Source organism: Phoca vitulina, unplaced genomic scaffold (genome assembly GCF_004348235.1).
Source record: "Phoca vitulina isolate PV1807 unplaced genomic scaffold, GSC_HSeal_1.0 scaffold62, whole genome shotgun sequence".
Taxonomy (NCBI): domain Eukaryota; kingdom Metazoa; phylum Chordata; class Mammalia; order Carnivora; family Phocidae; genus Phoca; species Phoca vitulina.
The window spans coordinates 5712493-5739124 of NW_022589765.1; the positions used below are offsets into that span (position 1 = coordinate 5712493).

At 36.3% G+C, this 26632-nt stretch overlaps 1 protein-coding gene and 1 non-coding gene across 5 annotated transcripts in view; one reads left to right on the forward strand and one right to left on the reverse strand.

Moving 5' to 3' along the window:
- The window catches only part of CUL4B (cullin 4B), a 36431-nt gene extending 10254 nt beyond the window's left edge, over positions 1-26177 (forward strand). For 2 of the 4 annotated variants that reach the window (XM_032391399.1, XM_032391401.1), the window contains 18 exons: positions 2976-3079; positions 3772-3841; positions 4643-4716; positions 5530-5692; positions 5835-5924; positions 6220-6302; positions 7649-7716; positions 8674-8792; positions 9399-9591; positions 14182-14286; positions 14774-14884; positions 15326-15411; positions 16701-16808; positions 17670-17783; positions 18633-18738; positions 20280-20452; positions 21997-22149; positions 23891-23986. In XM_032391399.1, coding sequence (XP_032247290.1) covers positions 2976-3079; positions 3772-3841; positions 4643-4716; positions 5530-5692; positions 5835-5924; positions 6220-6302; positions 7649-7716; positions 8674-8792; positions 9399-9591; positions 14182-14286; positions 14774-14884; positions 15326-15411; positions 16701-16808; positions 17670-17783; positions 18633-18738; positions 20280-20452; positions 21997-22149; positions 23891-23986 — 2016 coding nt within the window. Of the gene's footprint in view, positions 1-2975; positions 3080-3771; positions 3842-4642; positions 4717-5529; positions 5693-5834; positions 5925-6219; positions 6303-7648; positions 7717-8673; positions 8793-9398; positions 9592-14181; positions 14287-14773; positions 14885-15325; positions 15418-16700; positions 16809-17669; positions 17784-18632; positions 18739-20279; positions 20453-21996; positions 22150-23890 lie in introns of all 4 variants that reach the window. The other 2 variants (XM_032391398.1, XM_032391400.1) reach the window with 1 other exon arrangement.
- LOC116623933 lies at positions 12033-12135 on the reverse strand. Its single transcript, XR_004297804.1, has one exon. It is a non-coding gene; the product is annotated as a U6 spliceosomal RNA (small nuclear RNA).
- Positions 26178-26632: the final 455 nt, after the last annotated feature.

The following is a 26632-nucleotide window of genomic DNA, read 5'->3' on the forward strand; positions in this document are numbered from 1 at the left end:
TTGTCAGAAATTTTTGGAAGCCCCCGTTTTAGGCACACATGACTGCTCCAAACAAACCTTGCTTAAAAAAGTAAGGAAAGTAGAGTGTTTAGATCATGGTGTATGTGGAAGATTATAAACAGACCTGAGACTACTAAAATGGTAAGATTGAGCCTTGAATGCTGTGCTGAAAAGTGTGGTGGTGGGGAAGATAGAAAAGGTTTATTGGGTGAGGTGAATATTTAAGTTTTTTGAGTACTTAATATATATTCATCTGGTTCAAAGCCCAAAAAGTATTACAGAGCATGTAGTGAAAAGTTTCACTTCCACCCTATCCTTTACCCTCCTCCCCACAGCTAGTTCCTCTATCCACAAACATTATTAGTTTGGGGAGTATCTTTTCCAGCAGTGTTTTATGTATGTAAAAACAACTGTGTGTGTTTTGATTTATTTTGGCTTTTTTATGTAAATGATATTAGACCTTGCACCACATGGTTCAGTCCTTTGTATTTTTTAACAGATTTTTTTAAATTATTTTTGAGGGGTGTCTGGTTGGCTCAGTCAGTTAAGCAGCTGCCTTCGGCTCAGGTCTTGATCCCAGGGGTCCTGGGATTGAGTCCTGCGTCTGGCTCCCTGCTCAATGGGAAGCCTGCTTCTCCCTCTCCCTCTGCCTGCCACCCCCCTGCTTGTGCTTTCTCTCTCTGTCAAATAAATAAATAAAATCTTTTTTAAAAAAAGAATTTATTTTTGAGTAATTATAACACCCAACGCATGGCTTGAACCCACAACCCCAAAATCAAGAGTCGCATGCTCCACTGACTGAGCCAGTCAGGTGCCCCAGTCCTTTGTATTTTTTTATACCTATTATAGAATTTCTCTGTAACAGCACCTGAGGAGCTTGATGAAAGGTTGTTAAGGAAGGGAAATTACTAGGTCTGGTCTATATATGTTAAGAAGCAATCAAGGCTAACTAGAGAAGCAGAGTGTTCTATTCCAGTTTGACCTTCAGGACTCATCTTAGATGCTCCCTTTCCTGTTTTTCTTGCCTCTAACATCTTAAGTAACTCTCCAACTAAACATGGAGGAGATTGTAAGCATATAAAGCTCAGCTTAATTCTCTATTTCTCATTATTCCCACTAGCTCTTCATTTTCCTCTGGTCTCTGGGATTCCACCTGTTATACCTCTGCTCAGGAAGCCTTTCCTGACTTGCTCCAGTCCTAAAGAGACTGGGTTAGGGCCTTTGCCTCTATGCTTATCCTCATCATAGCACCTAATACAATGTTTTGTAATTCTGTGTTTTCCGGTCAGTTTTCTCCTTACACTATAAGCCCCTTCTATGTGCAGGACACATTGCTAGTTGTAAGTACATTAATTTTTTGAATATTTACCATATTGCCTAGTTTAAACCCCAAAAGCATTAAAAGAATATATGGATACATGAACGAGCACATAGTCTCTTTTTCTCATTAAGGAGAATTGGGGAATGGGATATACACAAATAGATACAGTATTTTAAAAAAGACATAGTATTGACTCAGTGACAAATCAGTGTGTTATGATTGGTGACATTGCCAGGTAAGGCAGTTAATGAAAGCTTATTGGAAGAGGTGGGACCTAGCTGAGTAGTAAAAGAATATGGTATCTTGTGTGAGAAGATAAAAAACACAGCAGAAGGGAATGGGAGAAGTAGGACTTGGAGAAGTACTGGAAGTGGGAAATGTGGATAAGATGAAGTACAAAGACAGAATCTAAGGGAAATGAGAAATGCTGAGAAAATGAGTCATTCAAGAGGAACATGAGCTACAACGAGAAGAATACTAAAGAAGGAAGGGGAAGAGTCCATAGAGAACCAATGTGAACAGAACGGCTCATGAAATAAGCATAAATACACCCTTTAGGTATTTGTGGCCTAACCCAAGGCCCCATGGAAAGTGGCCAGAGGAGAATCAGCTTTCTTATTCCTCCTTAGCTACTGGATCTAATTGGCCTGCTGTTCCTGGTGAGGTGTAGTGACTTTCCTGCAATGATATAAGTGGTTTTCTTTAAGCTTTCTTTTCATTTGCTAATTTATTTATTGGACCTGCATGTTGGGAATGTGACTTCCACGTACGTATTTATAAAATTCCACTCCAACCTACAGAACTTGGATCCTTCCTTAGAGTCAATTTTAATGGATTTTCTGCCTTTTGTTGTGTTGAGGAAGGAATCCTGGTGTTATACTTAAGTCATTACTAGTTGGAATTGTAGATTATATCAGAGTTCATCCAAAGAGTTTTACCAGGCCTTTTGTTTTAAATTTGAAAGTCTTTGATACACATAACAAGAAACTCACAGAAATCTGAAGTTTGTCTTTTTGGGATCTGGGTATAAAAGAAGACCAATTCAACTATTAGAATGAAGTAAAAATAGTCATTTCTGTTGTAATTAATGTTTACTTAATTGTGCAAATTTAAAAACGTCTATATTTAAATATTCATAAACTGAAATATTGGAGAAAAATACTTGGTGTTTACATCATACTCATTATAATACTGCTAGCAATAGTTCATTGTTCTGTTCAGGAAAACCAAAGTATAAGTTTCAATTCAATGGTGGTCAGACTGCCCAATCCATCTGATAAACAATTCGTGAAACTGTTTTTTAAACTCAAAATGGAATTCTGCTTATGAAAACAATTAACATTTTTAAGAACAAGACAGCATTGATAGGTAGTCATTGTTATAAATTGGATGTCTCCCCAGGGTAGAACTTGACTTGATTCCCTCCATCCTTAACCTGAACAGCCATAATAAATATATTAGTGGGGTTTCTTTTTGGTACATTGGTTATGAAAAAGTTCATTCACATTCATATTTTGTTACTTTACTTTGTGTTTTAAATGGATAAATAATGCTTTTTAATAAAATGATGTAAAATATTAAAATAGTAAGAATTTGATGTAAATAATCAATAACCCCATTTTCTCCTTAAGCAAGTATGTGTTTAATCTTGCAGGCTGTAGAAAATCTCTGTTCCTACAAGATTTCTGCAAACTTGTACAAACAGCTGAGACAGATTTGTGAAGATCACATCAAAGCACAAATTCATCAGTTCAGAGAATATCCTTTTAAAAACCAAAAATACTGTATTTTTATCTGTTCCCTCCTTTTTTATCCCTCACTATTTAACCCAACTTGAAATGAATGCCTGTGTTTTGTAGATTTGTTACTGTTTCTTACATTTCTGGAGAAAGAAGAAATGAGTTTTTGACTTTCCAACTTTAATTAGGTTCCAAGCCTACATTGTGCTGTTAGTGCAAATAAGATGTCCTTATGTCCTTACCCTTTTTGTCCTAACAAATTTCCATTTAAGGAAAAATAAGGGAAATCGTAAACAACATAATACTCACTTATGTGTAAGATTTGTTCTAAAAGGTATTTAGTGGGACCTAAAACTTTTTTACAGTTTAGGAAATAACATTTTGTTCTATAATTAAGTGCTATTTCATTTGTTGTTGTTTTTTTAGGATTTCATTTTTAAGATTTTATTTATTTATTTGCCAGAGAGAGAGCACAAGCAGGGGGAGCGGCAGGCAGAGGGGGAAGCAGGCTCCCTGCTGAGCAAGGAGCTGATGCGGGACTTGATCCCAGGGATCGTGACCCAAGCTGAAGGCAGGCGCCTAACTGACTGAGCCACCCAGGCGTCCCTATTTTTATTTAGTGTGTAATACTCCATATTTAAGACAAATATGCTCTTGGATTGCTTGTATTACTTGTACTAAGCACTTAAAAGTATCCTTGACATATCTCATGGATTCATTGGATAGTGTTCTTTTTCTAAAGAAAATTGATAGATGCTGGCAAAATCATTGCAGACAAATGGTAAGCTGGAAAAAGTATTGTTTCAGCTAAATATTGTAGTTAAATAAATTTCTTCAAATACGTGGATGTTAGTTTTAAATGCTTTGCAGTAGGGGCGGGGATTGCCTCAATATCTGCTCTTATTCTGAATTGAACACTAATTTTGGTTAAGCTTTCTATTTTAAAACTGCAAGTTATAGGGAAACCACCATTTTGGAATGACTTGCACCTTAGGATCATTTTTATTTTTGTCACACTTAACCAAAAAGTATCTCATTTTTAAAAAGTTACATTTTTGTCTGTTAGTCTTGATGGATGTCCCCCCCACCTACTTGATTGCCTGTGAAGGTGCCTGATGGTCCTGCATTTTAGTTCATTCAGATCACCACCTTTTCCTTTCTCCCTAATTTGGTATTTATTTTATACCTTATATTCTGCAAACTAAAAATCTTAAAATCCCCCTACCCAAAACGACACATATACAATTTAGGGCAGCTTCACCCTGAATGAGCTGTTACTGAGGAAGAATTGTATGTGTGTCCCCTTAATTCGCTGTTTTTATTTTCAGTTACATCTCAAGTTGCAGAGAAGTCATAGGACCATTTTAAGTGTCCCTTTTCTAGAAACTACAGCAAGGATTAAGACAATAGAATAGTTTAATAAAAATAGTATAGGCATATTCTCAGGTAGATTTCTTTATCTGTATGTAGTAGTCCAGTGTATGTATATATAAAAGTGAACCCTGCAATTTTATTCTTGTTTTATCAAGAGCAAATGTTTCAGCTTAACAAAATATAAAAATCAATTTCTTTTTGTTGGCAGATCATGATCAGGAGCATTTTTCTGTTTCTGGATAGAACTTACGTTCTACAGAATTCAATGCTACCCTCCATTTGGTAAGGATGCCAGAAAAAAAAAATGAAAAAATTTGTTACAAATCATAGTCAAATCTTAATTACACTAATGGAAAGAGAGTAAGTGATACTGTGAATATTCTCCTAAAAACGCAAATTTGGCTTCTAGACTTGTATTTATAGCAGTTTTACCTTCTTAATTATGTTTTGCCTGTTCTAATACTGGAGATAGCTAACATTCCCTGAGCATATAATAACTTAATGAAGAAGTTTTTTTTTGTTAGCTAAGGGAATTAAAGTTTGCTCTGGACTGTCTAGGAGTGTGCATTATTTTGTTGCTTATCAAGAGGTTGCTCATTATCTGTTAACATTGCTATGGAAAATTCCATGTATACACGAAAATAGAATATTATAATGAGCTCTTTCCCCCACCTTGTGCCTAGCATCTACCTACAGTAATTATCGGAGAGTTTACTGATTTTTGAGTACTGAAGCCAGATGACAAATAGCCAATTAAGCCTTCATTACCAGTACAGTGAAAGCCGTTTTGTCTTTGAACTAATTTTGTCTCTTGATTTGACCAAGGAAGAAATCCACCAAAGGAAATAATACAAGAAAACTTAGTTATGGAGGAAGGCAGGAATTTAGCTTCAGTTCTCATTAAAGCCTAAATGAGTTTCCTGTATGCTTTAACTCTAATAATGTTGTGTAAAATTAAATGTGTGGATTTTATCTTTTTACAATTGCTGCTTCAAATCTGGAACCCTAATTAACATGTGGCGAGAAGTTAAGCAGGCCTCTCTGGAAGTGGTATTGTTGTCAATTAATTTTGATTCTATGTATTTTTTATTTTAGGGACATGGGACTGGAGTTATTTAGGGCTCATATTATAAGTGATCAGAAAGTCCAGAATAAGACAATTGATGGCATTCTTCTCTTGATTGAGAGGGAAAGGAATGGTGAAGCAATTGATAGAAGTTTACTCCGAAGCCTTTTAAGCATGCTCTCTGATTTGCAAGTAAGTTAACTTCACTTACAGAACTGATTGCTACTCCTAGTTTGATATTTAAAAACCAAATTCATAGTGCTGTTCACGTAGAGGATGTTTAATAAATATTTATTGAATAAATGAACTCCTTTATTTTGATCCCTCCTCCCAGATTTATCAGGATTCTTTTGAGCAACGATTTTTGGAAGAAACTAACCGGCTCTATGCAGCTGAAGGCCAAAAATTAATGCAGGAAAGAGAGGTATTTAAAAATCATGATTAATAAATCCACTGTGTCTCACAATAGACCTTGCACTCTAGAACATAAGCTGCCCTTTGCATTTATCTTCCCAACATTGTGATGCTTTTTGCTCACTTAGGTGCTCCTTTCTTTTCTCCCTTAAAAGCCAGAATTCTGGATCATAAACTACCTATAATTTTACATATGATTCAACCCTGTCGCATTTGACAGGGCTTTTCCTGGGATCTTTTGGACTTGACATTTTCTGAATGATTTATGGGGAGGAAAACAATAATATAAAAAACTATCTTTGTAGGTTCCTGAATATCTTCATCATGTTAACAAACGTCTAGAAGAAGAAGCAGACAGACTTATTACTTACTTAGATCAGACCACCCAGTAAGTATTATATGCTCAACCTAATAGACTTTAACCAGTGTTGTTGAATCACTTAAGGCACTTTCAGCATCCCCAAACCCATTAGTACCTATTTTCAGGTGTGATTTGAGATGGTTTTTTTTTAAAGATTTTGTTTATTTATTTGACAGAGAGCACAAGAAGGGGGAGCAGCGGAGGGAGAGGGAGAAGCAGGCTCCCCGCTGAGCAGAGAGCCCCATGCGGGGCTCGATCCCAGGACCCTGGGATCATGACCCGAGCCTAAGGCAGACACTTAACCGACTGAGCCACCCAGGAGCCCCTGATTTGAGATTTTTAACAATTGTTTTCTTGATGTAAACTTTATTTTCCCCCAGCTAATTAGATTTAATCAGTTAAATCTAATGTGTATGTGTTTAAGCAATTTAAAAATAGTATTATTAGAGGGGTGCCTGGCTGGTTCAGTCGGTAGAGCATGTGACTCTTGATCTCAGGGTCATGAGTTCAAGCCCCACGCTGGGTGTAGAGCTTACTTTTGTAAAAAATGAAAAAAAAAAGTATCAGAAGCAGATGTGGGATCTTTGAAATCTTAAGGCTGATTAAAATTCAGTAGATGTTTGGAGGAGAAACTGTTTCTGTGCTTTCCTAAATATTACCAACCAAGGAGTTCCTGTAAGCAGCATAGATAACTACCTTCCTAATAAAAGCAGAGAAACTTGGAAAAAGCCAGCCATAGCAATACCATGGAAATATTGATTTAGTGATGTAAATCAGATTCTGAAATATTGCACTTTTCCTTCTTATGGTGTAGAGTAACTCTGAGCACCAATACATTTAGACATAGGATAGGGATATTGAAATTAACATAAAACAAGCTATTTGAGGGGTGCTTGGGTGGCTCAGTTGGTTAAGCGTCCCAACTCCTGATTTTGGCTCAGGTCATGCATGATCTCAGAGTCGTGAGATGGAACCCTGAGTTGGGCTCAGGCACTGGGTGTGGAGCCTGCTTGGGATTCTTTCTCTCCCTCTCCCCCCATCTCTCTATTTTATTTTTTTTTTAAGGATTTACTTATCCATTTTAGAGAGAGAGAGAGCTGGGGGAGAGGGAGAGAGCAAATCCCAAGCATACTCCCCTCTGAGTGTGGAGCCTGATGTGGGGCTCGATTCCACAAGCCCGAGCGAGATCATGACCTGAGCCGTAATCAAGAGTCAGACACCTAACTGACTGAGCCACCCAGGCATCCCATTGCTCTCTCTTTTAAAAAAAAAAAAAAAAAGCAGCAAGCTATTTGTTTCCCCTGACCTCTGGAAAGGCTTTAAATTTTCAGCAAAGTCAAATGTCAGTAATTCTAAACTTTTTTTCCTTATAGGAAGTCATTAATTGCTACTGTAGAAAAACAACTTCTAGGTGAACACTTAACAGCAATTCTTCAGAAAGGTAATTGACCAATTTATAAAGAGATCACTTTTAAAATGGTAGCAGCAAATAAGTAAAAAAAAATTCTTAAGGATTACCCTTTTAAGAAGTTTGATACTTTGTGGCTGCTTTTCTGAGAATGGACATAATCCTTTTTCCCTATTTATCATGGTAAACTTTGAGGAGGTCCTTCTTGGCTTAATTTAAAGATACAGGAACTGAGAATGAGAGGGGTCCACTAACATCAGTAAAAAAAAAAAAGCAACAGTGGGAATATGGGAATTCTTGACTTAATTTGTAAGACTACGGTAGGGAAAAGAATTTCTTTTTACACTAAAGTGTATACGTTCATAGCATTTAAACCAAGCACTTCTAATCCCAAGTGATCTTAAGGGTAAACCCCGAATTTTACTTTGACAGTGCCAGAAATAGACAAAAGCCTTACCTTTCTCTCCAACCATCTTTTCTTTTATATAAAATGGATATATTTTAGAACTTTAATGCAGTTACACTATTAGTTCATTCTGAAAATCAAATACATTAGAATCTTATTCACTTGGCCTATTAATGCATGGTTTTTGAAGTACCACAGACGACATCCAATACTCTGAAATACAGTTATGTATACTAATTAGTACCAGCTGTAGTATGGCTACTGCACATATGAGTGAGTTATTTATAATGTGTATTTAAGTAAATCAGTTTTTACGAATTGGTTTATACATCTGATCTACCATGCTAAATAGCACAAACCATTACAGAATTGTTTTTGTATTTATATAAACTAAAGCTCTCTATATTTAGTTTTCATTTGGAAAGGTGATGTATCTATTTGGATTTAAGAGAAAATAAATCTTTATATTAAAATTCATAGACTAGTAATAGTTTAGACCAGTATCACAATAATAATTTAATTTTCATTAAAATGTCTGGCATTTTTGTTCACTATTTTTAATGCCAAAATGTTTGAAAATTCAGGTTTAAATAACCTCCTTGATGAAAACCGAATTCAAGATTTGTCTCTCCTGTATCAGCTCTTCAGTAGAGTTCGAGGTGGAGTTCAGGTTCTCTTGCAGCAGTGGATTGAATACATTAAGGTATTAACAATTAACCTGTGGGGTTTTTTCTCTTATGTCTTAAAATCTATACACTCAGAGTACATATCAGCAAGCATTTCTTAATTGTTAGACCTGTTTTTTTTTAAGTAATGGGAGTTTTGAGGGCAGTCAACCTGAGAATGATCTGTATAACAGATCAGCAGTAAAAGTTATCTTCTTGATGTCTGATGGGATTTCTAGCTCCAATATTGAGAATAGTGAATATGGGGGGGAAAAAAAGAGGACTTTTTTGGGGTCCAAAATTTCTTTCCTTTCTTCAGTTTTATACTGAAGCCAGATTGCCATTTAAAAAAAAAATTCATACCTCACTTCCTTAAAAGTAGGGACAAAAGCCTAGAGGCTTATAATAATACCCGATTATGATACTGTATACCCAGTGGGTCATTCCTTATTTTGTGATTATAGATGAATGGTTATCAGTCTGGATGTTTTATCACTTTATTTTTCTTTTCCTGACTTCAAAAACAGCTTTATTTTATTTTAATATCTTGTAATTTAAAAATGTGTACCTACTTAAAATATGATTTGGGAATTGTTTTCATCGAGATAATTCAATTTTAAAAAGTGGTCATTTTTGTTTTTTAGGCATTTGGCAGCACTATTGTAATTAATCCTGAAAAAGATAAAACCATGGTTCAAGAATTGCTGGATTTTAAAGATAAGGTTGACCATATAATTGATATTTGCTTTCTGAAAAATGAAAAATTTATCAATGCCATGAAAGAAGCATTCGAAACATTCATTAACAAAAGACCAAACAAACCTGCTGAACTTATAGGTATTTTTCCAGTCTTTTTTCCCCCGGCTATTTAATGTTCTTTTATTCATAAAATTTCAGTCAATTTGAAATTTTGACAAGGTTGTGTAGTTTATTAACACATTTATTTGGGGTTGCTTAGGGGCTAGTTTCTAAGAACCTAGATGTAAGGAGTAAGTAAAGAACATCTCAAGGTAAAGAACATCTCAAGTTCACATGCCAAACATAATGTTCTTTCTTTGTAAGATAGTACATTGAACCCTGTTTACTCTTATTTATACTAAGCTGGATATCTGTTTTCTAAGCCTATAGCAATTTAGAGGTGGGGCAGGGTGCTACTTCTAGAGGCCCACACTAAGTGCTACAAGAGAGGGTAGCAAGAAATTACAGTTGCTAGCAAGAAAGGAAAAATGTCCAGGACAAAAATAAGCTTAATAATCTGGGCCCATTTAATGTAAGGCCGTGGTATACAGCAGTGTTCCTCAGATTTCCCTACCAGACTACCCTTTAATGTCAGAAGGGGAGGTACCCTGTGATGAAGGTCTAGGGTCTTCTGCCAGAAGGATGAAATTTTGTTGGTCTACTACTTATCCTTTAATTTTTTGGCAAATTTTGCCTTTTACTCTGTGATGTGTCTGGTTTGTTTTAATAAGTAGTGTTTAAGGTTCCTTAACATCGGTGTAAAATGGACACCCCAGAAGATGTGCCAGGTCTTTCAGTGGCTTTTTTTTTTTTTTGAGATGTACTTGACATACAGTAATATTTGAGTTTCAGATGTACAACATAGTGATTCAGTGTTTGTATACATTGTGAAATGATCACTACAATAAGCCTAGTTACCATCTGTCCCCTTACGGAGTTAATACAATATTTATGGACTGTATTCCCTATGCTGTACATTACGTCCCCATGACTTACTTATTTTATCACTGAATTTGTACTTCTTTATCCCCTTTACCCATTTTGGCACCCCAGCCCCCCTTCCCTCTGGCACCCACCAGTCTGTTCTCTGTATTTGAGTCTGAATTTTGTTTTGTTTTTTAGATTCCACATATAAGTGAAACCACACGGTGCTTGTCTTATTTCTCTGTTTTCATTTCACTTAGCATAAAACCCTTAAGATCCATGTTATCGCAGAAGGCAAGATTTCATTCTTTTTATGACTGAGTAGTATTCCATTACACACACACCCACACATACCCTTTCTTATCCATTCATCCACTGGTGAACGCTTAGGTTGTTTCCCTATCTTGGATATTGTAAATAATGCTGCAGTGAACATGGGGGTGCGTATGTCTTAGTGTTTGCATTATCTTTGTAGTGGAATTTCTGGATCATATGATAGCACTATTAATTTTTTGAGGAACCTCCATAATGTTTTCCATGGTGGCTGCACCAATTTGCATTCCCACCGACACTGCACGAGGATTCCCTTTTACCCACATCTTCACCAAACATTTTTTTGTCTTTTCAATACTAGCTATTCTGACAGATGTGAGGTGCTATCCCATTATGATTTTGATTTGCATTTCCCTGTTGATTAGTGATACTGAGCGTCTTTTCATGTGCTTGTTGGCCATCTGTATGTCTTTGGAAAAAGACATTCAGATCCTCTGCCAATTTCTTAATTGGATTTTTTTGTTACTGAGTTGTATGGGTTCTTTATCTATGTTGGGTATTAACCCCTTATTGGATATATGATTTGCAAATATCTTCATTCCATCTTTTCCCAAAAAGGTCGCCTTTTCATTTTGTTGATGGTTTCCTTCTCTGTGCAGAAGCTTTTTAGTTGAAGTCCTATTTGTGTATTTTTGCATTCGTTTCCCTTGCATTTGGAGTCATATTCAGAAAAAAAACATTGCTAAGACCTGTGTCCAGGAGCTACAGCCTATGTTTTCTTTTCTTTTCTTTTTTTTTTTTTTAAGATTTTATTTATTTATTTGACAGAGAGAGACACAGCGAGAGAGGGAACACAAGCAGGGGGAGTGGGAGAGGGAGAAGCAGGCTTCCCGATGAGCAGGGAGCCCGATGCGGGGCTTTGTCCCAGGACCCTGGGATCATGACCTGAGCCGAAGGCAGACGCTTAACAACTGAGCCACCCAGGCGCCCCCAGCCTATGTTTTCTTCTAGGAGTTTATGGTTTCAGGTCTTCATCCATCCATTAAAAAGACAGTCAAGTCTCTAATCCATTTTGAGTTAATTTTTCTGTATGGTGTAAGATCATGGTCCAGTTTCATTCTTTTGCATATGGCTGTCCAGTTTTCCCCAATACCATTTATTGAAGAGACTGTCTTTTTTCCCATCATATATTCTTGCCTCCTTTGGCATAGATTAATTGACCATATAAGCATGGGTTTATTTCTGGGCTCTCTGTTCTGTTCCATTGATATGTATGTCTCTTTATATGTTAATACCATACTGTTTTGATTACTACTATAGGGGTTTATTTGGTTTGTTTTTTTTTAAATATGGAATGCTTCATGAATTTGCATGTCATCCTTGGAGGGGCCATGCTAATCTCTGTATCCTTCCAATTTTAGTTATATGTGCTGCCAAAGTGAGCAATGATTACTTTAGTTTTGTAGTATAGTTTGAAATCAGGGAGCATGATACCTCTGGCTTTGTTCTTCTTTCTCAGGATTAGCTATTTGGGATCTTTTGTGGTTCAATACATATTTTTAAATTACTTGTTATGGTTTTGTGGAAAATGCCATTGGGATTTTGATAGGGATTGCATTGAATCTGTAGATTACTCCCTCTGCCCCTTCCCCTGCTTGTGCTTTGTCTCTCTCTCAAATAAATAGATAAAATCTTTTTTAAAAATTTACTTTTAGGTATTTTATTATTTATTTTTTTAAGATTTATTTGTTTGAGAGTGAGAGCGGGGGGAGGGGCAAAGGGAGAGGGAGTCTCAAGCAGACTCCATATGGTGTTCCATTTTGCGACCCTGAGATCACGACCTGAGCTGAAACCAAGAGTTGGATGCTTAACCGACTGTGCCACCCAGGTGCCCCGGTATTTTATTCTTTTTGATGCAGTAAATGGGATTGTTTTCTTGAGTTCTCTTCCTGATAGTTCTTTATTAGTGTATAGAAACACAACAGACTTTTGTATATTTTGTATTCTGCAACTTCACTGAATTCGTTTATTCTAATAGTTCCTCAGTGGTCTTCAGGGTTTTCAATGTCTAGTGTCATGTCATGTACAAATAGTGACAGTTTTACTTCTTCCTTTCCACTTTGTATGCCTTTTATTTCTTTTCCTTGCCTAATTGCTGTGACTAGACTTCCAATACAATGTTGAATAAGAGTGGGTATAGTGGGTATTCTTGTCTTGTTCCTGATCTTAGAGGAAAGCTTTTCACTGGTGAGTATGATATTAGCTGTGAGTATGTCATATATGGCCTTTATTTTGTTGAAGTATGTTCCTGCTGTACCCACTTTGTTGAGAGTTTTTAACATAAATGGATGTTGAATTTTGTCAAATGCTTTTTCTATATCTGTTGATGATCATATGATTTTTATCTTTCATTTTGTTAATGTGGTGTATCCTGTTGATTGATTTGTAGATGTTGAACCATCCTTTCATCCCTGAAATAAATCCCACTTGATCATGGTGTAAAATCCTTTCAGTGTATTGTTGACTTCAGTTACCACATCCAAGCCCCCCTACCTATGCTAGCAGGCTGTGTGGAAAGTGCAATGATGGTGTCTGCCATCACCTTGATCTCTAGGGAGCATATTAGCTATATCCCGCCCCTCCAGCTGATAAGCCCCCGAGTCAGGAATGTATCTTTCACATATAGTCTAGGTGCTTTTCAAACTGCTGTTTTTTCACTGGGTCTTGGGGTGAGCCACACCACAAGAGAGCCCCCCAAGAGTGGAATCTCCATTTCCTACAGCACTTTGGGATCCCTGGAAATCACTTCTGTTTGTTTTTTAAGTCTGATGTTTCGGGGGCTCATCTCTGTAGTGCAGATCACTGGGGCCAGGGTGCCTGAAGTAAGGCACCAACCCCTTATTCCTCCAAGAGAAGCACCTGTCTGGTGAAATTTTTCCCTGTTGTGTGTTGTTATACCTGTGTTGTCTCTGCCTCTCCTATGCATCTTGATGTGATCCTTTTATCCTTTGTTGTGGAGAACAGTTCATCTAGTTTTCAGATGTTTTTCAAAAGGAAATGCTCTATGTAGCTGTAGCTGGGAGTGTGTTCATGGGAGGAGGTGTGTTCAGGCTCTTCCTATTCTGCCATCTTGGACCTCCCTCCCATCTTCAGTGGCTTTGATGACTCCAGCATGGTTCTGTATACACTACCTCCCCCACGCTACCCCATTTTAATAAGCATCAGGATAGTGGAAGTGGAAAGTACATTAGATCAGGAGCCAGAAGACTTGGGTTTGAGTTCAGGCTCTGGTATTTATTAGCTCTGTGAGATTGAATAAGTCACTTGCTAACCTTGACTTTGGAGACTTTAAAAAGTGCATGTATACCTCTGAAACATTGAAAAACTCAGTATATCATACTCCTGTTTGGGTATATATAGTGCCTAGTACCTTATGGATACCCATGATCACTAAATATGATCACTAAACAATGAACTTTCCCCCCATTTTAGCTAAGTATGTAGATTCAAAGCTTCGCGCAGGCAACAAAGAAGCTACAGATGAAGAACTTGAAAAAATGTTGGATAAAATTATGATCATATTTAGATTTATCTATGGTAAGTGTTTTTGTTTTAAAATTTTTCTTTTAAAACAGAGCACTCAGCAGAGAAACTATCAAGTATAATTAACCAGAAGGGACTATTTATTTGGGAGTTAGATATTTAAAATTGTATTATATTTGTGGCATTTAATTCATTAGGGTACTTGAGGAATATTACTTCATTGCCTTGTGCTTTGACTTTTCCACTTATTAAGAGCCTTGATTTTTGCTACTTGTTTTAATTTCTGTTGATGCTAAAGCCACCAGTTGACTCAAGTTTTTTTTTTTTTAAGTTAATGCAGTCTTAATTCTTTATAGCAAAGAACTTTTGAAATATCCAGCATAAATATCTACCTCTAATGTCTGTTGTATTTAACGAACTTGGGTAAATGTAAACATTTAAATAACTTGAAGTAATGGTGTGATTTATTAAGCACTTTGGAGCAATTTTGTCAAAACTTTTTATTGGACTCATATGAGTTGTGTTTTATTATTTAACATAGGTAAGGATGTTTTTGAGGCCTTCTATAAGAAAGATTTAGCCAAGCGCCTGTTAGTTGGGAAGAGTGCATCTGTAGATGCTGAAAAATCAATGCTGTCCAAACTTAAACATGGTATGATTGTCATTCTTTCTACTCCTTTTCTTTGATATCTGAGGGAAAATGTTAGCTTAATTTTTACCCTTTAATTGCCTCTTTGATTAATCATTGTTCATATGATGAAAATTAAGTAAGCTCATGAGGTTTCCAACCTATTGTACATATCCAGAGCTGTTGCAGTTTTTTAAAAAATAAAGCATTGCTCTTGTTTTTATTATTTGTATAGATATTTTCCATTTGTCTTATGCCTAAATAGTAGATAAGGTTACTACAGGATTAAAGAGTTTGACTCTGAATTAGTGGGGCATATACTTTGGGGTAAGGATTTTTTCATTCTTGTGAATAGTTAAAGATCATATTTCATGCTAAAGTAAGTTTTATATTTCATGTTTTCAATTTTCAATTCTTTGTTTTCACCACTTTAAAATATCATAAATGTATAAACATCTTTAATAGAATGTGGAGCTGCTTTCACCAGCAAACTTGAAGGAATGTTTAAAGACATGGAACTTTCTAAAGACATCATGATTCAGTTCAAACAGGTAAAAGTGAGTTAAACTCTTACTTAATTTCTCAAACTTAAGTATATTTAGTTATCTTCTTCCTGTGATTTGCACTGAAGAGGATAAATAGAAACCTATATTTGTTGTAAATACATCATAGCAGCTTAGATGATATTCACATTAGAGGGAAAAAATCACCAACAAAATACATTTGACGTACTTCAGAATTTATTCCCGATATATATATACCCAGGGTAACAAAAAAAAATGAATAAAATGTATTGACTGAAGTCAGGACAAGAAAAACTGTAGCTAGATCGTGAGAACAGGGCTTTCACTAGCATCTAATCACTGTTGGTGATATGTATGTTCAAAGCTGGCAATGGGGAGGGAGGAGAGGTGATAGAAAGGTTGTATAAGGCCTTTGGGAACATTGGGAGTGAAAAGCTAGATCCACAGTTTTGCAGATGTTGGTAGACGGTGGTTTTGAAATATTTAAGAGCATAGGTAATAGCAATAGCAAATTAGATTTTCCTCTCAGGGTTTTTAATGACTTCTTTACCACTATATTGCTATGGTGGGAACTGAGAGTGGACAACACAAGAGAAAGATCAATAGGATCATGGTCCTGTAGTAGTGACAGAATAGGGTTTATCTTCTTTGCCCTTTCCCCTTCTTCTTCCTTCCCCACTTTAGGTCATCCCCTGCAAACAGGCAGTGGAGCAAGTGAAAAACCGGAGACTTGGGCTGGCTGGTGGGGTGAGGAATGGGGGTTGCTACAGGGTGTTCCAAGCCACATAGGGGTCTCCAAAGGTGGGGACTGCAGGTGGTAGGGGGAAAAGAATGGAGAATGAGGGGCGCCTGGGTGGCTCAGTTGGTTAAACGACTGCCTTCGGCTCAGGTCATGATCCCTGTTCAGCGGGGAGCTTGCTTCTCCCTCTGACCCTCCCCTCTCTCCAGTCCTCTCTCTCGCTCACTTTCTCTCTCTCAAATAAATAAATAAAATCTTAAAAAAAAAAAAAAAAAAAGAATGGAGAATGAGATTCTACCTATAATAGCCCAGCCATAAGTGAGAAATTATTTAAGTCACTAATGCCTCTAACAAGGTCACGTGATCCTTGTGTGCCATTGTAATGAAATATTAACTAGTACATTTAATGTAGGCTTCATTTATAGTCCTTTTATAACAGTCGCCTTTTATTTTAAAGATGGTCAGTGTTTGCATGTAATTTTATAATGGGGAACTTCTTGAATGGGTCATTATTATGACATGAAATGTATGCACCTTTATTTTTAAGATCTTAGTATGTGTGTTGATCTTATTGTAGTATATGCAGAACCAGAATGTACCTGGGAATATTGAATTAACTGTGAATATCCTGACAATGGGTTATTGGCCAACATATGTGCCTATGGAAGTCCATTTACCACCAGAGGTAAGAGTTGCTGTTCAGGACTTGAGTTATAAGCATAGAAATACATAAAGCTTCTATTTTGCTTGTCTTTGAAAAATAAATACTTTCTAAAAGTTTGTGCCAACTTTTAATATTTTGCTCTTCTTTTTATGTGACTCTCGTACTTATATCATTAGAGTGTAGTTAATGATGTCAAGTTTCTGGGTTCAGGGCCAATTTCTCTGACTCTTCTTTTAGTTCCCCAGATTGTAACCATCATTCTGCCCAGCTCTCTGAAATTTTTGCTCATGTATCACCTGGGGGTTGGATTGCTGAGTGAGTGGGCTTGAATAAATGCATCCTAACTTTTGGGGAAATGCCTTAAATTCAGGACTGAAGCTTAGAAAGGGTTGGTTAAGGCTAGAGAGAGATATTGAGACTCCTTCGTGGAGATAATCATGGAAGCCAGGGGGTAGAGATCTCCCTCATTAAGAGGAAGAACGTAGAAATAGGAAGAAAAGGGCTGAGACAGAACTTTGGAAAAGGTTCACATTCGGCAGATGGTAGGAAGAGGAACCTGTTAAGGAAACCAACGAAGAAGCAATAGTGAGATAAAGGAACCAGTATGGTTTGGAGGCACAAAAGCCCCTGGAGGTGAATGTTTCAAAAGAGGGGATGTTTAAATGTTGCAGAGAGATCAAAGAGTATAAAAACTGATAAATGCCATTAGATTTGGTAGTTGGGAGACGGTTACCTTACATCAGAGTGATCGGTGGAGCTACTGGGTATAAAAACTGATATTAAAAACTTCCAGAAATTATTACACATGAGGTAAATATAAAGAATGGTGAAAGTGATGACTGGATACAGAGCTTAAATAAAGCTGTATTTTATTTATTGTAGATGGTAAAACTTCAGGGGATTTTCAAGACCTTTTACTTAGGCAAACATAGTGGCAGGAAACTTCAGTGGCAGTCAACCCTAGGCCACTGTGTGCTAAAGGCAGAATTTAAAGAGGTAAGTAGATGTTCCCCAAACCTAGTTTTCATCTTTGTCTTTGATGTTGAGGTCATCCTTCTTTTTTTCCTTAAAAAATTTTTTTATTTGAGTAAAGTTGACATACAATGTTACATTAGTTTCACGTGTACAACGTAGTGATTCAACTTCTCTATACATTATGCTATGCTCACCAAAAGGTCATTCCTCTTAACTTGAAGGTTTAAGCTGTTTTAAAGTTTATCTTAAATACATGACAGAGTGACTGCTTATCACAGCTTTGTGTGTATTATAAGAATGTGATCTTCTTCTTGGTTGAATTGGCCCTGCTGCAAAACCAAAAACCGGTAACCCTTTTTCTGCTATCCTTTCCCACCTGTGGATGCAGAATTCTCATTGCTGCTTCTTGACAGGAAACTTCTTGTTGCTGGGAGCTAGAGAATAGAGTGGGTGTAAAGGAGAACAGTTCCCATATCTAATTTCAAAAAAAATCCCTGCAGCCTTTCATGACTAATTTGAATCCAACAAGTTGAAAATGCATTTGAAATAGTGATTCCTTGCTGCTTGTGATAAATAATCTGTAATGACACATAAGGCTGAGTTATTAATTTTCATTACTTTGCTGTTCTGTTTTAATTATAAGGCTTAAAAAAAAGACCTGTAGAAAGGTCACCCAGTCCTTCTTCCTGTTTTAGGTGGGATCACACCTAAATCCTACACTGAACATACTGGCTTTTCTGGATAATGTTAATCCATGTTTCTGAATCCACTAATTGAAAAATGTTTTTCCTGTTAAAGATTAGTTATTTGATTAATTTTCATGTATTTTTTAAAAAAAATGATGGCTAAACACTGCTGTTTCTCCAACAGGGTAAAAAAGAACTCCAGGTCTCTCTTTTCCAAACCCTGGTGCTGCTAATGTTTAATGAGGGAGAGGAGTTCAGTTTAGAAGAGATCAAGCAGGCTACTGGAATAGGTTTGTGTTGTATCAATTAGCAAGCATTATTCAATGTCTGCTGTGTGCATTCCACTAGGTTAAGAGCTTTGGGGGGATACAAAGGAATAATCCCTCTCCTCAGCACTCATAATCATGGAGAAAGGGGGAAATGACATTTGTAATAATTTCACAACCAATAAGTTACCAATCTGTGGTGCTGACTAGGAATGTGTTAGGAGTTCAGTGAAGCAGGAGATGTCTGTGGGCTAGCATAATTGGGAAATCCTTCATGAAGGAGGTGATATTTGAGGTGGGCCTTCAAGTTTTAGTTAGGGAGATGGCATAAGCTGCCAGGGGAGATAGTGTGAGAAAAGGCTTAGCGCTAGGAATGAGCACAGTGTGGGCAGGAGTCACGAAGTACTGAACTGCAGCATCAAATAGTGAGATACAAAGCTAGATAGGTAAGATGAAGAGAGCCTGATCATGGAAAGCCTTGCAAATCTAGCAGATGAAACCTGCTTTGTAGGGTCTCAAGTGTGAGACATAATAGAAGTGGCTTATTTGGACAACTTACCTGGAATGAGTAGACAATAGGGCAGCTTGGAGGTTGAAGAGATGCCAGTCCAGAAACTAGTGGGGGTAATTCAGGCATGAAGTGATAAGGGGCTTAGTTTAGAATGAGGCCAATGAGAGTGGAGAGGAGGCATCTATCTCTAAGGAAGTTAACTACTAGGTACATGAAGGATGAAGGGGAAGGAATAGTTAAAAGATGATTCCAGGGTTTCTCACCAGAGTAGATTGGTAGTTTCAGGGCTGACAATTGGAAAGAGGACACAGTTTTATGGGGAAGATTATGAATTAAACTTTGGATATATTGAAGTTGATAGTAAAACAGCCAGGTGGAGGTATCTTTTGTAAGATTTTTTAAAAAAGATTTTATTTATCTGTCAGAGCACAAGCAGGGGGGAGCAGCAGAGGCAGGGGAAGAAGCAGGCTCCCTGCTGAGCAAGGAGCCTGATGCGGGACTCAATCCCGGGACTCTGGGATCATGACCTGAGCCAAAGGCAGATCCTTAAGCAACTGAGCCACCCAAGGCATCCTTGGAGGTGTCTTTTGAATGTGGGATTAGAAGGAAGTGAGATGTCATTTCTGAAGATTTGGTAGTTATTCACATAGAATATTGAAGCCTTTAGAGGACCACAGGAAAAAAGTCATTGGTTAGGACAAAGAGGAAGTCATTGATGACCTTGGGGAGAAAAAGGAAACCATTTTTTTTTTTTTAAGATTTTATTTATTTATTTGAAAGAGACAGAGATAGCGAGAGCAGGAACACAAGCAGAGGGAGTGGGAGAGGGAGAAACAGGCTTCCTGCCGGGCAGGGAGCCCCATGTGGGACTTGATCCCAGGACCCTAGGATCATGACCTGAGCCGAAGGCAGATGCTTAACAACTGAGCCACCCAGGCGCCCGAAAAAGGAAACCATTTTAATAGAGGGATGGGGTAGAAGTAGATTGAGGTGAATGTAGTGGTTTGTGTTGATGAACTAGTAACAAATAACTAATCCACTATTTCTTCTTCAGAGGATGGAGAATTAAGGAGAACACTGCAGTCATTGGCCTGTGGCAAAGCTAGAGTTCTGGCAAAAAATCCAAAGGGCAAAGATATTGAAGATGGTGACAAGTTCATTTGTAATGATGATTTCAAACACAAACTTTTCAGGATAAAGATCAATCAAATCCAGATGAAAGAAACGGTACTCTTTTTGCATTCTCCTTGTTCTGATGCACTGGAATTATACGTGTTTGTAATAAAAATTTATAAAGAAGATTTTATGCCTGTAATACAGCCACTAATATTTTCTGTGCCTTTATCTAGCTCAGTATATTTCAGTACTTGATCTTGAAGTTTTTTGGGGGGAAGTGCACACAGTTGGGCCTGATACTCAAGATAGTTTTATATCCTGCTTTTTTTGCCTAACATTAAATCTTTAGAATTTTCCATGCCATTAAATATCTTCATAAAATGGCAGATGGCCACACAGTGTTCTTTTACATGGCCATTATAATTTATTCAACCAATGCCTGTTGGGCAATTAAATTTATAATTTCTTAGTGTTGTCAATAAAACTGCAAGAAACATCTTTGTACCTAAATCTTAATCTCTCTGACACTTCCTTTATGATAAATTCATGGAAGTACTTCTTTGGAGTTAAAGAATATGAACATTATAAGAGTTGTAAAAATGATGTATTGTGTTCCAGAAATTCTGGACCAATTTACACTCTGTCTAGCAGTGTGAATGCCTGTCTTAATGGTGCCCTCACCAGCACTACAGATTATATTTTCTTTTTTAAATCTTTGCCAACTTGCTGAGTGAAAACTCTGAGTGATTTAATTAGTATTTCTTTGATTAACAGTGAAGTTTTTGTTTGTTTTTGCCATTTGAATTTGTAAGAGACTTTCATTACAGAAACAAACAACTACAGCATTTCCTGAAACCATTTAGTTTCAATTCCAAGGTTTAATGCAGTACATGAGGAAAAGTTTTAATGTGGGATAGAGGTCAGTATCTCAGACAAGTTCCTGCCTTACTCACGTTCACATCAAAGGTGTGATACTCCCTTAGAAGAGTACTGTGTTCTTTAAAAAAAAAAAAAAATTGATGCTGTATCAGAAAGAAATTGACTACAAAAAGTCCAAACTATTCTTTTGACTTAGTTGCTAAAGATGGACATTTTTGCTTGAGCATTAAAATTGATAAACTGTCTCCTAAACACCTAAATTTCTGTTAGTCTTGAACAAATATAATTGCTAACACTGCATTTCTGATTTATGTATTATAAAATAAAAATTAATTTTTAAAAAGTTTGACTGTAGTTAGCTAGTACCATACTTTAAGTAAGAGGTCAGAGTCAGTCTATTTTGCAGATAAGCTAATGTTCTACAGAAATCTGGTCAGGAACCCCCTGTGACACATTTAGAAGATTTTGAGGACAAAGTAAAAGAAAATGGTAAATGCTCCATCAGCCATCTCTACTTCTAAGAAGACAACTTTAAGTGGTATTTTTCTATTAACTAATATTGGCATTACTTCATTGGTACAGGACAGTATAATTAGGACAGAAAGGAATTGTTTGTAGGTTTTTTTCTGTCATCATCTGTATTTATAAGGTTTCTTTAAATAATTCAGTATATTTAAATCGTTAATAGTGTGTCATGTCCCTAAAATGTACAGTTTGTGTAAGCAAGCAAGTTTCACTTCAGGTACAATTGCTAAGTTTAAAAATCTTTTTGTTAGGTTGAGGAACAAGCAAGCACTACAGAAAGAGTATTTCAAGACAGACAGTATCAAATTGATGCTGCAATTGTTCGAATTATGAAGATGAGAAAGACGCTTAGCCACAATCTTCTTGTTTCAGAAGTGTACAACCAGCTGAAATTTCCAGTAAAGGTAGGTACTTCTGTGTTTTGGAATTGAGCTTGTATATATAAAAGAGAACACATTACATTTTCAGACACAAATCTTAAAAACATAGATTAAAGCCTCAAGACCATTTGGAGGGACAAAACTTTTTATTTCTCATGCTCATATATATGATCTCCCCCCAAAAAACCCTGTTGTTAGCATATGTGGATAACTGTGACAAAGGGGAAAACTGTAAGGGCTCTTATACCTGAAAGTTTAGCTGCTAAATGAGTGTGAAATTTTCAGGTTCATTCACAGTATTTCCTTTGAGCTTTTTTTTTTTTTTTCTTTTTGAAATACCTTGGTATTCTGACAGATTTGGTTATTTTAATCTTTTGTTTAGTTAGCTTATGTAAGTGTCCATTAAAAACTCTATACAGATAATTAGCCATCAGGCATCTTTTTGAAAAGTTGAGCAATTGTTCTGGCAACCTGAAATTGGTCATTTAAATGGACGTGCTCCAGTGTAAATGTCCAATAATAAAGAGGCTTAGACAGTGTGGTGTTTTATTAGCCTGTTTTCCAAGTTTTTTTTTTTTTTTTTTTTTAGAAGGTTCCCAAAGCTTTGTGATGATAAACACTTTGTAGAGTTTGGATAGACTCTTGGCTCTTGAGGTTCTCAGGAGCTTTGGGCTTAGGTACATCACTTCACCTTGTTTTATAAAATGGGGATGATAATAGTACTTAACTCACAGGTTCATTGTGAGGCTTAAAAGAGCTATGATCTATGTACAAAACTTAGCACTGGGCCTGGCATAGTAAGTGCTTGTTAGCTATGAATGCTAATAAGTCAGGCTTTCTCTCTTCTCCAAACCTAATACTGCCTTCTCATTACCACGCTCTTACCCTTATGCTCTGCCTTACAACCATGTCACCTCCAGCCAAAGAGGTCACTGAGGCAGTTAAAGGATCACTATAATAAATACTGGTTTTTGTCCACCCCATCAAACTACTTTTGCTCTTTACTCTTCTCAAATCAAGTGGCCATTTTACACTATCTGAAAAACTCTATTAGCAAGATTATATTCTTTTTATAGGCTAGATACAAAAGACAGTGAAATTTTGTCATCTAAGAGCTAAGAATGCAATCATGAGAACCAGTTAGAAGTTTTCTCAATTTTTCAACCACAAGTAGGATTCAAAAATCTAAATGGTTTATGGTAGGTAACAGGTAAATCTTACATTAAACCTGAAATACAGAGACTGAATTATGAGGTAATTCACTTATCAGACCATTTGTTGTAGCATTCTTGTAAACAGTGTTTTCTGTAGTGCATTTTTAATCTTAATTTATAAAAATGCAACCTGGCTTTGAAAACTAGCTTTTGCCCAAATTTAGGGTCTACTTATCTTCTCAAACTCTATTGACAAAGCTAAATAGAAATTCTGTTTTCTTAAACTATAATGTATTCCTGGTGCGAAGTTATGATAAGTTAGTCTTTTGTATTTGTGCAGAGAATAGCTGGTTCTCAAAAGACCTCTTTAAGATAGAAAAGTAACAAAGTATTGTGTAATGGTATGACAAGATGTAACAGTATATGTATAGTATAAAAACATTTCTTAATCTGGTTTTATTTTCATTATACTTTTTCTTTTTAAAAAAATTAGGAGATTAAATACATTAAATCAGTGAGCCAAAACTTTTTTTTTTTTTAATGGGGTGTTGGTACACAGGCTTGAGCCAATGATTATAAGGTTTGCACTGAAAACTTGCCTTCTCTTACAGCCTGCTGATCTTAAGAAGAGAATAGAATCCTTAATTGATCGGGATTACATGGAAAGAGATAAAGAAAATCCAAACCAATACAATTATATCGCATAAAACCTTGGCCTCCGAGTATTTGGTATCATATGCAGTAGCCAGTGGATAAACTAACCTGTTGATCCTATATTATTTGACTTCTTTTATACTACCAATGACCAAATGAAGCAGTGTAATGGAAATAGTTGAGTTGACTTTTTCAGTGGTTAACATGCCCATTTAAAGAGTTAATACTTAACCTTTAAGAAGAATGTTGTTGAACTCTTTGCATGTTATTTAGTATGATGTGCAGAAAATTCTTAAGAAAGTACCTGGTCTTCATGATTCCTCTTTGGAACTGGGGAAGAGGTCCTATGGCTATTAAAAAAGGAGGGGGGGTTCTTATACACCATTAATTATGAAGCAAAGGGTTTATTTGCTTAAAATGTCATTTAAAGATACTTAAACTGCATGCAAACTTTATTTACTGTACAGAGTTCTGGATGTATTTATCAAATAGAAAAACCACCCTGGACTTGGTTGTTCACCTGTTTTGTGATTTCCCTTGAAAAGAAAAATAAGTTGTCATAGCTATTGATATTTTACTAAGTAATGTTCTGTTACACTGAAAGGGATGTTTTAAAAAAACTTATTTGGAAACAAGTTTTCAAGTAGAGGGACAGTTGCTTACATAATCTCTTGTATACACATCCTAGATGTTCTATTTATGACCATGGGATGTGTGTATATGGCTTAGCCCTGAGTTTACTGTTCTGATTAACAGGTACTTATAATAATAGCTGAAAAAGAAAATTGCTGATCAGCTGTACTGGAAGAACATGGTGGGAGAGAAAAATCCAACTCTTCATATTAAAAATGAATACAATATGAACATTGCAAAAGAGACCAAAACCCCCGTGTTTTGTAAATTTTTACAAGAGCAAAAATTCATCAACTAGTTTTCAACTTCCTTTAGTAAGACTTTAATGTTGTTTGGACAGTTTTGTCTTCAACTTGGACCAATTATTAGATTGTTACAGGCTTCCTAGGATTTAGCATTCCTATTTTCTCTACCAAAGTTTTTTTGGGAAGCGCCCCAACTTTCCATTTTGCTAAATAAACCTTTCATCCTCCTAACTTCCTAAAGACCTAGATATAAAGATCTTCCTTTATTTTCCCCAATACCCCCTAGTTGGGAATTTCAAAATGTGTATCATGCTGATCTTAATTCCTTTCCAAAATTTCTTGAAGAGTTCTCATAGCCACTGGACATCTTCTTTTCAGGGAATGTCCTAGGATTGTTCATACATAGAAAATAGCAAAAGTATTGTTACTCAAATTGATAATGTGAGTAAAAAGGCTTCTCTTTAGCATCAGTGGGGGTTGGTTGGTTGTTTGGTTTGTTTGTTTTTGTGGGTTTGGTGGTTGGGTTGTTTTGTTTGGTTTTGTTGTTTTTTTTGTTTTTTGCTTCCTTGTTTTTCCTTGAAGGGAATCGATCTTGGAGGAGAAGCAGAAAATTTTGTTTGGATTTTTTAAACAGAATTGCTTTGATGCTTTGGCAATAGTGTATTTTCTTGACTATTTGGAGCCATTAGGAAGAATACCTAGGTCCTAACCATGAACTGAGGAGACTTTTGGCTCTTGTATCTACTATTGATTATTTTCTTGAATTCTCAAGACCTGTGACCAGCTACTATAAAAAAGTTGCCTGTTTCTAATTGCATCAACTTGCACACTGTTAACAATATGTGGTATTTAGAATGCCTTCCTGATTCTTTTTGAGCAGCCATTGCCTATATTTTCTCAGCTTCTCCCTGGTTTCCTTGCATGAGCTCATCTGACAAGGAAATGCAGCTATTCTATTTGTCCTCTCTCCACACTGGACCAATTATGTCGTGTCCTAACTCATCCCTGATGGTCTCTGAGATATATAGACTATTCCACAAGACTCAATAGTTACTCTTAAGGAATTTTTAGGTAGAATTGGTCCCTGTTAGGAGGAGACTCTTGGTGTCACTTTTGTTATCTTGAAAGCTGGTCCCTTCCTTGAGGCTCTTAATTTTTTGAAAACTTGATGCTGTTTCAACTGAAAAATTGGCAAGAATATTAAAAAACAAGTTGAGGGGAGCTGTTTAAGACATTGAAAAGTAATTGCAAACAACATTGGGTAATTGTGACTTTCAGTTGTTCTGTATCAGTTAAATTTTTGTGCTCTTTTCCCTGTGTACGTGGTGGTTCTATTTTTCTCCAATAAAACTTTTATTTAAAAAAAGTTTCTGGAGAAGATCTTTAAAATTCAAGCATTTTAAGAAAGTTATGAAACCACAGAATTTTAAGTCTTTCCTAAGGATTTAATGAATCCATATCTGTCAATTTTGTTATTTTAAAAATGTCTCTTTTTTATTTTTGTGGTGGTTTGGTGATAATGCTATAGGAATGTGGAGGAGGGTATTGGTAAAGGGTGAGTAAAATTCCCAGGAATTCTCAAGGTGAGTATTCATTCTTAAATGTCATATTTTAGAAAAATCAAGTGCAAGTATAAATACTGTTTCATTTGAATTCTCAAAAGTCAAATAGTTTCATAAAGTTAATGTGAAAGTAGTTTACATTGAGGGAAGAATAAAAGATTAAATACTTTTGTTTTAGTAATGGCACTTGATTTTCCTTTTCTATTAATATGACTTCTGGGCGATATACTCTCACTGTAAGATGCACATAAGGACCTTA